Here is a 14,526-nt window from a genome sequence, read left to right as displayed (position 1 = left end):
AAGGAGTGTGTGTTCTCCTGAAATGTCACAATGAAAAATTGTTTTCTTATGCTTGTAATAACCATAAACTACAGGAAAATAATTCTACAGTGCAAGCAATGCGTACATACAAGAAAAACTATGTGATATTGTGATTTAAAATATACAAGTTTGGGACCTCCTCTTTGGCATGTTTGTAATGTTGTCGTCTTTATACTAAGGGTTATGTTCGATACCTAGCAGAGGAACATAGTGGTTTGGTTCCCACGTCCAAACCAAATTAGCCTATCTGTGCAAAAATCAACAATTTGAAGGTTCTTCACATACATAAGCCAAGTAAATAGTTTGTTAATTATGTCACTCATTTCAGTTCACTACACAACATAGCGCACGTTTGTTAATTATGTCACTCATTTCAGTTCACTACACAACATAGCGCACATCATTCACAAAGATACAATTCACTCATCCATTCACTCAAGTACTTTACACAGAGGATTTTTCTCTAAATACATTTCGTGCACCAAGGAACCTTGAACATCCCTCGATGCAATCTTGACTAGAACTGGTCTGTTATTTCAGTTATTTTTAGATTCACTCATACACCATTGCTGGTCAGCCAACAGATTTCTCCTCACCATTGTATCACACCCACTCTGGTTGTTCAACAACTCTTTTCCAGCAGCAGCATGGAATAGCCTCTGCCAGTGCTACCGCAACGGAATCTGTTGCCTTTGAAACACAGTAGGTAAAACGGCTATAGCAAATAATCATGCGAGGCCAGGCTGGCTCGGTAGCTCAGTGGTTAGAGCAATTGCACAGTATGCCAGAGACCCGGGTTCGAGTCCTGGTTGAGCCTGCATTTTTTGCTGAAAATTTCGGCGTAGTACATCTTTGTGTGCCTAATCTACAATGAGATAATGGATGATTTGAAATCTGGATATCCATTATTCGGAATTTGTGGCCATCCCTAGTAGATTCATATTGCTCTCTGTTCAAATTGTATTGATTTTCGAAACCATACAATTTGAACCAACAACACTGAAGAAACCAGCCTCCAGGTCCGTGCACTTCATTCGAGAAGAACATTCGTCACGAAACAACTGAATTAAGGAATGCCGCAATGAACGTCAAAATCTTCACAACTGGGCTTACGGAATGACCAACAGCCATGACTTGTTTAATGTGCCCAATAATGTATAGTTGGTTGTCACACGATTGGAAAGATAGGTAAAAAGAAAATAGAAAGCAAAGTGCTCTCTATGTCATGAAGGCATATAGGGGGTGTGGAGATAGGGCCCCACACTTTCTTTGATCACGGCCGAAGGTGAGGGTGATGTGATCAGCACCATGTCTCTGGCTGCCTTTCCTCCCTCCAGAGTTTCCTCCTTCAGAATGGAATGGAAATTTACTTTATTTTAAAGTTGCCTGGAAAAATCAGGGAGTTTGTTCACAAAAAAATATTGGGAGTTGTAGGATAGAATGACACAAACGTAAATCACTGTGTGGTCCACCATAAAGGTTAAAGTGTACTAAGCAATAGATTTTCTTCCGAGTTCCTTTTACTTCTTGCAAGCAAAATATCTGCAAGATTTTAATTTGTGAACTGTAACCTTTGTCCTTAATTATATGCAAAGAGGTGTCATTTTATTCTTGAATTAGTTTTGTTTGTGGTATCAGAAAGTAATAATAATAATTAGATCATTTTTTTTTTTTTGACCAAATCCAATAAACTACTGATATTGATAATTAATATTTTGCCGATCCAGTATAAAATTGCATATGTCCCATGAAGTACCTCCTAAGTTAATGTATGTAACCAGATGACTGCTGTGAAAAATAAACAGATATACAGTTCCAAAGTTTTACAGAAGCAAGATGTTTTAATAACATGGCTGAAATACTTACATTGTTGGTAGTGTGTGTCCTGAACTTTACACATATCAATGCAATAGTTCAGTTCTCGTCTCCCAGGACTTTTCCCCTTCCACAGACAACCACTTTCCTCAAATTTCTTGCTTCAATTGTAGATGGACTGCCTTGTGGGTGGTTGTTTGTCATACCATCTTCTAAAATGATGCTGTACGGCAGTAATTTTGAAAATTCAAGCACACACAAAGCCTTTTCTACCTGGCTAGCCACCATATTGTTCGACTGACGTCAAAGGTGCTGACTTGATGATGCTATCACGAAAAGGCAGAGGTCGTAAATTTGAAGACTTTCTCTATAAAACAGTACTAAATGCTTCCTGATAAAACAAACAGTTTTCAATTTATAAACCATTTAATCTGTCTTAGTCTTACCCTGTGTATTTAAACATTTACCTTAGAAAGGTATGACATGAAAATAAAATGTCAGACTTTTCACTATTCATAAATATATCCTATTGGTAAAATTACGAATTTTACGGGTACTGTTCCAGTAATAGTATTAATAATACAGAAGGTGGTGATGGTATGGCTATGAGGAGAAATAGGACAGGTTATTGTAAAATGAATTTAAAATAATAGTGAACTGTGTATCAAGGATTCTGGAAAATGTATGGGAAATGCATTTGAAGTTTTGTGGTTGCTCTTCTATTGTTTTTATTTAAAAAAGCAGCAGTGGCAGTGTTTTCTCTGTAGCTCTTGTTATTTATTTATTAAACAAATGGTGCCACAGAACATTGTTCTATTGAGGCATACATGCATTTTTTGCATTACATACATTGTTTTACTAATTAATATACAGATGAACCCCTCACTCCTTTCTCCACTAAGCCAGTAGTGTTCTTTTGAATGAATGCAGTGACATCCTGTTTATATCAAGCCCTGAATCATTTGCCACTACTTCATTATAATTTTTGGCCATTTTTCACATCGGAGATAGCTGTACATAATACTATGTTCACGATTTTGGCACATGAAACAACCCAGGTTTCGGTCTGGTTCTCATTTGAGGCACACGATATTGCAATATAGCTACTAACCCCATAGAGAGTATTCTCTTATTACAATTTCATATAGCATGCTCATCAAATTTAGATTAAACCTTACTTCCATTTTTGTGATGTTAAAATGCGATATAAGCTCAGAGTACAGAGTGAATTTAGGATACACTTTGTCCTTAAGATACCTCAAGAATTGGACTAAATCATCTCTACTTCACTCGTATGTTTTTGTCCAAGGATATGCCATATTACCGATGCATATTCCATCAGTGAGTGCACTAAAGAGACAGCCCAAGTTTTATTATTGATCTACTTGCCAGATCTTCCCCACATCTTTTTATGAAGCCTAGTTTCTTGTATGCTTGGTTAATACGTTGTCTGCCATGTAGGTCATAATGACCGAAACTGGGGCACACCAATCATGCCATGTTGATCATTACAACCGAAACATGCAGGGTGGCTACTCACCGAGAATTATACATGAATTCTGCATGAATTTTTCTCCGTAGACATGAAATATTTCAACTTTTGTTAATCCAAATCTTATTGAATTTATACAGGTGATTTTAAATGCCCTGAGACAAGTTTTTCACAGTTTAGCGCTCATTTTTATCGAGGAACGAAAAGAAAGCTGCTTGGAAAATAAAACAATTCTCTATATCCATTTACTTTGTTTGTGTCCTTTCCAGAACAATCTATCGGACAGACAGGCGATTATTGCAAGGTATCTTGAAATTGATTAGCTAAATTTGAGTTTGACAATTAACAATTTTTCATAGATCCCGTAACTGTGACTTGTGGTTGTATTTCAAGTCTGATTATGTGAAATGGTAAATGAAAACTTAGCACGTTAAGTTAAATATTTTATATATACCATTTAATTGAATTAGAATTTTTATATATGTTGGAATCACATAGACCCTTTGTATTGTTAATATATTTAATAACACCGAAATCTTATTTTATTTACAGCTTTTGAACCCGAAATTCACTCTGCTTTTGTACTGAAATTTTGCATTTTTATTCACCAAAAATATGTGCCTCTATGTATTACCGCCTCTCAACACCCACTTGTGTGTGTATGTGTGTGGGTGTTGAGAGGCGGTAATACATAGAGGCACATATTTTTGGTGAATAAAAATGCAAAATTTCAGTACAAAAGCAGAGTGAATTTCGGGTTCAAAAGCTGTAAATAAAATAAGATTTCGGTGTTATAGCAGTGAAAAAATCTGATCAAAAACTATATAAAATGACATTTTGTGTTAACGATATGATGGATATGTTCTTGACATATTATTCCACTTTGTCCTGCCTATAGTTTATTACAGGGTTCCCTCATTATGCAATTTTTCAACACCGCATCTCCTGAAGCTTTCCTGGCGGCGAATGAAGAAGTTCTCTTGGGATATCAGCCAGGTGATTTCCAGATAGGCTTCTGAGCTTTTGAGAGCTAACGTCACTCTTCATCTTCAGGGATTGAAGTGCAGAGAAAGGTTAGGGTATGGTTATATGTGTTTGATGTGGGAGGGGTACGGAGCAGGTGGCGGGCCAATCAGGTGCAGTCTCTACGATGTCCACACTCCCAGTCATGGCATCAAGAATTTTCACCCAGAAAAATTTGGGTTAGTAGAACATTCCATCCAAGAGGGCCATAGAATCGCCTTTACAACCACCAAGATCATAAATAAGTTGTCCAATTACTGGAACCGTCTCGTCAAAGAAGCAATAGCCATCCATGGGGAATGGAAAACCTGAACAAGGACTCTGGACTAGAACTGGACCCAGCATGGTTAGCGATAGTCGACTGGGAACCCGGACATCATGGAGATGGCACCTGATTGGCCCGCCACCAGCTCCGTACCCCTCCCACATGAAACACATATAACCATACCCTAACTATTCTCTGCACTTCAATCCCTGAAGATGATATTGACTTTAGCTCTGTAAAGTTCGGAAGCCTATCCGGAAATCACCTAGCTGATATCTCGAGAGAACTTCATCTCCTGACCTATCTACACTTACAGACTCCCTATCATCACCGTTTACTGAATGACTTCAATACAAAATTGTCAATGGCAAAATCCGTTGCAACACACTCATCCAGGAATTCCACTTTCGAGTGTCCATGCGCACAACACGTAATACAAATCTATTTTACGCCCGACCCTGTGGCCGAGTGGTTAGCACATCGCGCTGCGACGCCAAGGGTCCCGGGTTCGAATCCCGGTCGGGCTTGGTTGTTTGTGAATGTCCATTCATCAATTTCATCATTTCATCACTCATCCCCATCTTCGCAAATTAGCCAAGAGGCACAAAACGCGAAGTAAAATAAACTAAATAAAAAAATAAAAAAAATCTATTTTACACAGAAGAGCTGGAAATTCAAAAAAGATCGCTCTTCCACAGACTTCCCACTCAATACAATGAACTTTCTTCAAGTGCTGATGTATTTTCCACAAAGTAAGTCTTTCGGTCTACCATCAGAACATATGTTGCTAAATATTACTTAATTGTGCCATCTTGACTTATTTATGTTAATCCTTTGTGCTGTTTTGTTATTATTATTTTTTGTTCTTTTCATTGTTGATGATTTTAGTGTAAAATGGCTATCTGCTGTATCTGAAATTTTTTTAATAAATAAATAAATATTTTGCTTGCAGAGTGGACGATGAAGATGAAGAGTTCCAAGGAACCTTCGAGGAGCAGCTGGCCCTCATGGACCAGATCGAAGCAGAAGCCATGGAAGTGGATTCTCAGGAATTCCTTGGTCAGGTATGGCACTCAGAACTTTCACTAAACAATATTTTGCTTTAATATGCCTATATTTATAATCAGAATTTACTAATAGTTTTTTTTATGTATCATTACAAATCAAGACCGACCCAGCCAGAGGCAGGAAACTGCTAAGGATTGTGATGATGATGATGACAAATCAAGAAAACATGGTCTGGTAACTTCACTTTCCATGTTGAGGAAGACACGTGTGATAAGTTTGCAACCTTTTTTCAGCTGCTTCAGGGTGTCTTAAGTGTCTTGAAAACCATGGAAATCTCGGTATTTACTTATATGGAAATGTCTGGGAAATTTACTTTCCTAGAAAAATTATGAGAGCATGTCTGGGAAATTTACTTTCCTAGGAAAATCATGAGAACATCTTAGATACTTGTTCCAGAAATGTCTGGGAAATTTACTTCTTATCTAAATGTCTGAGAAATTTACTTTTTTGGAAAAGTCATGGGAATGTTGGTGAAAAGTCAATTTTTCTGGAAAAGTCAGGGAAATTTGCTTTCATGGGAAAATTTTGGAATTGTCTGGGAAATTTACTTTTATGGGAAAGTCTGGAAATGTCTAGGAAATCTATTTTTATGGAAAAGTCGTGGGAATCTCAGGCAAATTAACTCTTGCTGTGGAAAATTTGTTTTTGTAGTAGGATCTTCGAACCAAAGAAAACTAGGACAAGCAAGATTTAAAATTTGTTGTAGAAACTCGATGTTGCAGTTGATATATTGACCAGTAGTTAGTGTAGAAATTACGAGCTTAGTTGAGAACTTTTCTTCCGCTACATTCTTTAGGATGGAAACTGTGCAAGTAGCAACCGCAACAAAAACAGTTGGTAGATAAAATAATTGACCAACAACACTGTACAACATCGATGAAGAGAAGAGGGGAGAAGGTAAGCAACAGATACAAGTATGTGATTAAGGGCCCCAGGTTCGAATCCTAGCCTGAGAGTGGGTGTTGTTTGCGAGTGTCCATTTATCAATTTCATTCTCATTGTCACGATTAGCCAAAAGTGGCAGAAAAGCAATGCTAAGCAACAAGAATCGAATCAAATCAAAGTTGCTCATTCTTAAGCCTGGTTTACATTGTTCGAGTAGACGGGAGCGTAGCTGGTGTGAGTAGGGTAAAACGAGCTACTCACCTTGTGTAAACAACTGGGGAGAGTGCTGGAGCCGGATTTTTTGTCTATTATAGGAACAAAGAAAAGAAAGTACGGGTGTATGAGGCCACAAGTGCAGGATATGGGACTTTATGTATCTCGCGGAGGAGCAGTAAAATTGAAAATAAATAATTGTACATTTTGCATACAACCAAGAACGATTTGAAATAGAAAAATTAAGGAAGTTAGTTTTCTTTCTACAAATGTCCTCTAGCATTATTGTATTCATTTTTTGTAAAGAAAAAGTGTGTAAACCGTTTCAGAGCTTTTTTAAAAAATCGCCAACAATGTCGGTGGGTTCATTCTGTTAGAAGAGCGCCAAACAGCTGCACCCACTATCCCACTTTGCTAGAGTCGAGTATTTATTTATTTATTTACCAAAGAATCCCAAATACAGCTTTGGCCATTTTACATTGGAATGTAATAACAATGGAAGTAACAAAATATAACAATGGAAGTAACAATAAAGAATAATAACAAACTAAAATGCATACATATGAGATAAAAGTGGATTATATGTTGTTACACAGTAGCTTTCTAAAACGTGACTGGTTTTCAAAAATATCAACTTGGTTTGATAGAGTGTTGTATTGGCCATATAGTCTGTGGAAGAGAGAACGCTGCATTAGGCTTAATCTGGGGTTCTTATATGTGAAAACTGAGTGCTTCTTCTGGTGCGGGACGGTACTCGAAAGTGAATTTCTTGAAGGCGGCGATCATGTCTTATGTTCCCATTGGCTATTTTATGGAGGAAAATATGGTCTGCAAGTATGTGTGTAACATGAGGGGTATGGATGTTAAGCATTTTCAGAAGAATGGACTTTTGTAAATGTTTTGTGGATGGAATTCGGTGGCGAACAATGGTCAGGAAGAAATTTAGAACAGAATTTAGACTACCTAATTTTGAGGGGCATGCCATAGACCAGATCGGAGAACAGTATTCAAGTTTTGGTGAAACGAAAGATTTGTAAAAAGTGCCGAGAGCAGACAGGTTGTTCATTTCAGTAAAATGATAGAGGAGACCCAGCATACGGATGGAACCCTTAGTGACTGCAGAGATGTGGTCAGAAAAGGAGAGTTTCTCATCAGATATGACACCTCTAAGTCCTTCTGTGCGGCAACCCTTTGAACGCAATTGTTTTCTATGGAATATTGCGTATTAAATGTATTTTTCTTTAAGGAGAAGGTCTTGGTGGTACATTTCTGAGGATTAAGTTTCAGGTTCCATATGTCACACCACTTTATTAGGGGATCTATGTTCTTTTTCAACAGTGCCATGTCATTTAAATTTGATATTATTTTGCAATCATCTGCTAACAATAGAAGGTTTTACATGAGTCCGAAAGATATTCTGGAAGATCATCAAGGTAGAGGATGAAGAGAAGAGGTCCAAGAACGTTGCCTTGGGGTACACCAGAAGATACACCTCGATAACAAGAAGAGGTTCCGGAAAGTACAACCTTTTGTTGTCTGTTTCGGAGGTAGTGTTTGAGCAGAGAGAGAAATTTCCCATGAATATTAAAACGATGACATAATTTATGTAGGAGGTAGTTGTGGTTTATAGAGTCTAAGGCTTTGGAGAAATCAAGATATATATTACATCCACTTGAGAGTTTTCAGATATACAGTGTCATATAATACGATGCTGAAGTTCGTTAAGCAAGAGTTGCCTGGTAAGAAGCCGTGCTGTGCTGTATTTATGTATGGAGAGGTGAATTTGTAATGTTGGTCCTTTATTATTTTTTCACAGGCGATAGAAAGTGGTGATAACAGGAAAATGGGTTTATAAGAAGCAACAGCATCCTTGTCCCCAGATTTATATAACGGTACCACATTAACCTTTTTCCATGAATCCGGGAATGTTGCCTCATCGAAGCATCTGTTTAATAAAAAAGAGAAGGGAATAGCGAGAGAAGAAGCAGTGTTTAGGGGGAAAATAGAAGGGATTTCGTCAGGACCATTTGCGCGATTTTCAGGCAACGAAGATAGGATGCTTTGAACTTCTCCCGGAGACGTGGAGAGAGATGTCCGAGAGTGACAGCAAACTGGAGTGAGATTAGGAAGAGAAGAAGCTGGTGTATTCGACACTATATTTGTAGAGAAAAAGGAGTTAAAGAGATCAGCTCTGTCAGGGCCCTGTGCGTGTGCTGAGCCATGCTTTACTTCGAAAGGTATTCGGTTGGGAATTTTGCCTCCTTGAGTTGATGAGTGACCAAAAATGTTTGTGATTTGATTTGATGTTGTTTGTGATAGCGCCAATGTATTCACTGTATTTAATTTTCTGCAGTTTTTTACAGTGGCATCTTAAATCGGTGAAGGTTTTTCGAGTGTTCTCGTTAGGAAATTGTTTCCAGAGATCCCAGGCCTTTTTCTGGTTTCCCATTGCAAATAAGAGTTCAGAGTCTAACCAAGAAGGAAACTTGCATGGTTTAGATTTCTTAAGTGGTGCGTAATCTTTTATAGCTGCGTGAATTACATCTGTCAGCATGTCACACGCTTCCTCCAAAATTCCACTTTCCACAATCGTCCACGGGATGGAATCCAGCGTCGAACGGATATTGCCCCCAGGGCACTTTGTGCCAAACGAGGTGTTTGCTTCCCGGAGTGGGAGGTCGTTGACTCCTCAGGTGGTCTGGGAGCCAGAATGCAGCATCCAGCGATTCGTGATCCGAAGGGGTGACATGCGCTGAAGGGAGGGAGGAAACAATGTAGTCAAGGTTGCTGTTTTTCCGAGTATTGTGCAAGTTGTGCTGGCGAAGTCCGAGGCCATGAAATAGTTGTCCTGGTTGTCTATTGCAATGCCGTGCGTGGAGTCTGTCCATGTGATAGAGAGGTTAAAGTCTCCGAAGAGAATTACGTCACCCGTAGAGGATGCTGACAGCACAGAATCGTTGCAAGCCTCTAGAACTGCCAGAGGGTAAGTTTTGTGCGGTCTATAAAAGCAGCCAATGAATAATTTGCTTTTTTTGGCGAGAAACACCTCCACCCATAGAATTTCACAATCACGCTCTAGGTCACTTCGCACCACACTTTTCCATCTGCTATTCACGCAAAGCATCACTCCCCCGCCCCTTGATCCTCAATCCTTACTGTATTTGTTGAAGTTTTGTGTTCGCAATCAAGAACGCTGTCGTTAAGCCACGTCTCGGTAACAATGCAATCTTGTTTCATAAAATCTGCAATCTCCATAGTGCAGTCAGTAAGTTTATTTTCAATGCTCTGCTCATTTTGATAGCGTTGAATCGGTTTCCAATCGGCAGGGGGCCTGGGTTCAACTTAATGTCCCCACACAACAACACAAGGAAGAGAAAGTTCCAGAGCCGGTGAGACGAGGGTACCTTGGCTGCTGTCCGTACAACGTGTCTCCCTCAGCGAGGCAGAGAAGAACACCGGTAAGATGCCTGCCGCTGGAAAAACAAAACATCTCTCACTGCATTTCCATTCACTAAGGCTATTGTTTTTGCCATGGACACTGTTCAGAAGCCTGACACTCGTGCACAGGAAAAGAACAGAGAAATAAACAATGATCGCCGAAAAGCCAAACCTTTTCGGAGCGCGATCTGACAGCTTTCTACTCCTGGCAGCCATTGTGGGTTCAATGTGGAAAGAAATTGTTGGTAGAATGTGTGTAAACAGCTACTCGCCATAGAAGGGTCGAGTCAAGCAGACAGGCCAGTAACTCTCCCACTCACTCAACCAATGTAAACCAGCCTTTAGAGGTGCCATACAGGAGTGCATAGCCTCCACATACCCATTGCAAAGTAACAAACTTAAGTATGATAAATTAGTGTCATGTGTACCTTCATTTCATCGCTTAGTTTTCGCATGTTGATAATTTGATTCTGTAGGCCATATTTTTTTTTTTTTTGTACAGGGACCAGAAACGCAGCAGACAAGCGTGAAATGGAGTCGGCCTCCACCCCCACCATTGAATCCAGACAAAGACAGTCTTATTTTTCAGCAGTTGGATATAGATCACTACACAGGTAAGTCAGAGTTTAACTTCGTCACTTCGTATCATCGTCATAGAATTTTAATGTAATATGCCGTAATTCTAATGTATTATGCTGTCCTTTGTGATCTGTTTGTATTTGTTTATACACTCGTAGCCTGGTCCAAAATTTGCAAAAATTTCCTTTAAATGATCAGACACTTTGAGGGTCATAGAGCAGGTTTGGCAGGTATGCCAACAGTCTAAACGCACGGCCATGAAATTAGGCAGGTGGCAGAAGGTCGCACTGCTGCCATGTCGTAGCATAACCTCGTGTGTTCGGAGGTTTTAAGAGAATGAAAGATCGTTGTAGAGTTGGTCTTTGTAATCCATGTGATACAAACTGACAGTATTAGCTTGACAGGTCAGGGATTGCACAAAAGTGTCCTGGAGAGAGGTCGGTCTGACGCTCGAACTAGGCAATGCAGCCCGGTTGACGTTGCCACACAGTGTGCGGGAACCAGCAACTTTTGTCCCACTCTATCTTTGCTTTTCCCACATGTGGCACCAGCAGAATTCTGCCCAGCCACCTATTTTCATGGCTGTGCATTTAGGTATGTTATACCTTAAGAGAAAAATAAAAACGTGTGGAGCATGGCTGGAAAATGTCGCTCTGATCCCAAATTTCATGTGGGGTGTTTTTAGGTCCATTGGCATCCAAATGGGGAGTAAAGTGGAACCACAAGCAAAAAAGCCTGCACAGACCCGCTACTCCTGTGCACAGTACTCCAGTGTGGAGGGAAGGGGCAGAGTGGAGCATGCTTTCTTATGGCCCGAGCTGAACCGAGGAAGGGAAAGCTGCACTGAGACTTTTCGTCGACGGTTCTTTGTTTGTGGTCGCTCTATAACTTGCTAAATTCTCACGTTTTTGGGAATTTTGGAACAGGGTAATAAACTACCAAAAAGTAATACATACAAAAATGACGTGAAAGGGGAGGAGAAAGCTGAAGGCTTTATAACGAAGAATGTAACGACTGTAATGACACAAAATTTACATAAAATAATTTGAGAGGTCAGACAGCCGTTACAGCACCCACCTGAAATGTTTGTCCAGGGTCCGTTCTCTGCCAAAACCTGATGGTGCTACCTCTCGCTCTCAGAAGTCACCCTCTGAGGCATGCTTTCCACTAGGATGTGGACAGGGTTTGATACACCTTGTTTATTTTGGCCATATGTAATATTTTATGTTTCCTCTTAATTTCACAGAAATCTGTTTGATTTATTTGTTAGTTTCAATGCTGTTGTTTGTGTTGATTTAAATTTGTAATTCTTGCTGTATATTTGCTACACGCAATATCGGAAGCGGAAGTCATTTCCGGTTTATAAACATTTGTAGAACTGTCCAATCTTTTATTGATTCCGTTGCCAGGACAACAGTGCGTGAAAAGGAAAAAGTAAGTTGAGTTGCGCGAGATGATGTTAATTTTGCGAAAATTTGTTGTTATTTTGCAGTGATTGCTTAAAGGTAAAATGTGTTATTACATTTGTAAAATGGCAAGAAGCTATTTATTTTTCAAATCGTTATGTCCTGAGAATGCTCATTGTAGCATAACATTAAGGAGAGTCTACTAACTCCGCCGCACAGGGAGATTGGGTAGCTACCGTGACGTAGTGATCCAGTGGCAAACACCAGAGAGGAACGTCACGGGTTGGCACGTTTAAAACAACTTGTTTTAAATATTTAGTTGATTGAATTGTTGTTTTAAGTGCACTGTATGTATAGGCTAGTCGGGACTGGACCAACAGTTTAAAATGGTATCTGAACCACTGTACCATGTGCCTCCACCGGCTATCGAACCCAGAACCCCTTAATTACAAGGTGATGACCTTACCACTATGCCATCTGGGAGGCCCATTTTAAATGTTTAAAACACAAGACTGTTTTTTTTTTTTCGAGTTTTTTTTTTTAAAAAAAATTATAACGTCTTTAAAGCACATTTTGATATTTAATAGTCTGTGATTATTTGCTATTTTGTAACTTTTGTCTTGTCATTCAACCCATGTTACTTTGTTTACTATGGCTGAAAATGTATATTCATTTATCAAAGAAACACATTGTAATGAGTACCCGTGGGCCACATTAAGAACACATGGCTATGTTATGTGCCATTAATCTACCTGGGCTTCTGTTCACAATGTTCTAATGGATACAGACATTTCTGTTGCTGCCTGAAACTCCTATCTGATGTGGCCATCGGCTGTGTTTGGTTTAAGAGAATTTAATGTTTCGGGGTTTGGCGATCTGTGTTGGTCAACATTTATAGTTGATTTCGGCCTGCTTGACAACTCAGTCAGGTGGCCTCCCATGATTACACCCTTATCGAAGTCAAGGTATCCGCCTAACCCTATTTATAGGAGAGTCAGCACTGGTATCTGTTCAGAGTGGTACCACCTACCATTATTAGCACTTAGAACAGCGTGTCTACCAGTCTGGAAATCCTGGAGAAGTCATGGAATTTACTTTTTCTGGAAATGTCCTGGAAATTACCATGTTTCTGGAAAAACGAACATTTTTGTAGTAGTGCACTAAAAGTAGGTTTTGAACAAATAAAAAAGACAAAAATTGTAAATTTGGTGTATTGAGTATTACTGGTAGTTACAGTAGATATTGTGTAACAAATATTCTAGGATAAGGTCATGCTTTGAGCTATTTTCATGAAATCTACTATTCTAAGTGGCTATTGAAATTTCTCACTTCCTTGTTGCAATTTTTGGGTTTCCTTTGTTGCAATTTTTGGGTTCTGTTTGGTAGATATTAGAATGAATACAGATTTTTATTACCAAATTTTACTATAATTATGTATTATTTATGCTATAATTATGATTTTTTATGTGAAAAGAATTCGTTGTTAACCATATGTCAGTTCTGTCATTATCACTAATTATATGTGAAGTGAACATTCTAAAATCCTGGTTATTTGTGCTTCTAAATGTGGTTTTATGTATGCACATGTTTAAATATATGAATTGCCTTAATGCCAACCTCTGTGGCAGAGTGGTTAGCACTGCATGCTACAATGCCAAGGACTCCAGGTTCAAATCTGTCACACATCCTCATCTTAGTGATTAGCCAAAAATGTCTGAGAAGCAAAGTAAAATAAGCCAAATCAATCAGTCAATGAATTGCACTAATGGCTTTGATCTGGAAAATATTTGATTCTTGGTCTGGAAAAGTCACCATGTTAGAAATACATTTTTAATAACTTAAAATTGTTACAGTGTTCAAGACCGGCATTGGGGGATAAAGTTTCTTTAAGAGTGTAATTAGCGAGGCTGTAATATAGATGCATATATTTTAATATTCGTGTAAATTTTAAAACTATGTACAGCCTATTTCAAACGTGTGTGTGTGTGTGTTGCAGGTAAGCCAGTAAAGGGAATGCCAGGGCATCAGATTGGGCCAGTTCCCATTATGCGCATGTATGGGGTGACCATGGAAGGAAACTCCGTGTGCTGTCATGTACATGGATTCACTCCATACTTCTTTGTCCAGGTGCCGGAGACATTCACTGACAAGCATTGCTTGCCGTTTAAGGTAAGTGGAATGAAGTATTCACTATTTATATCCTGATCTTCCACTGGCTTCTATCTTTTGATTGTCCACTCGGCCATCCTGTCTACTTCTGGGTTGTTTCTAAGCTGTAACACTTTATCCTCCCCTCTTTAGGCTTGGTGCACCCCATACTT

At 39.1% G+C, this 14,526-nt stretch overlaps 1 protein-coding gene across 2 annotated transcripts in view; it reads left to right on the top strand.

Moving 5' to 3' along the window:
* Positions 1-14,526, top strand: part of PolD1 (DNA polymerase delta 1, catalytic subunit) — a 362,058-nt gene that overhangs the window by 260,602 nt on the left and 86,930 nt on the right. For both annotated transcript variants that reach the window (XM_083133794.1, XM_083133793.1), the window contains exons 3-5: positions 5,569-5,680; positions 10,723-10,834; positions 14,202-14,374. In XM_083133794.1, the coding sequence (XP_082989920.1) occupies positions 5,569-5,680; positions 10,723-10,834; positions 14,202-14,374 (397 nt within the window). The remainder of the gene's footprint in view (positions 1-5,568; positions 5,681-10,722; positions 10,835-14,201; positions 14,375-14,526) is intronic.

The sequence above is a fragment of the Lepisma saccharinum genome, chromosome 13 (genome assembly GCF_977018435.1).
Source record: "Lepisma saccharinum chromosome 13, izLepSacc3.1, whole genome shotgun sequence".
Classification (NCBI taxonomy): domain Eukaryota; kingdom Metazoa; phylum Arthropoda; class Insecta; order Zygentoma; family Lepismatidae; genus Lepisma; species Lepisma saccharinum.
The sequence above is the reverse complement of the archived record's forward strand: the minus strand, read 5'-3'. Positions and strand labels throughout refer to the sequence as shown.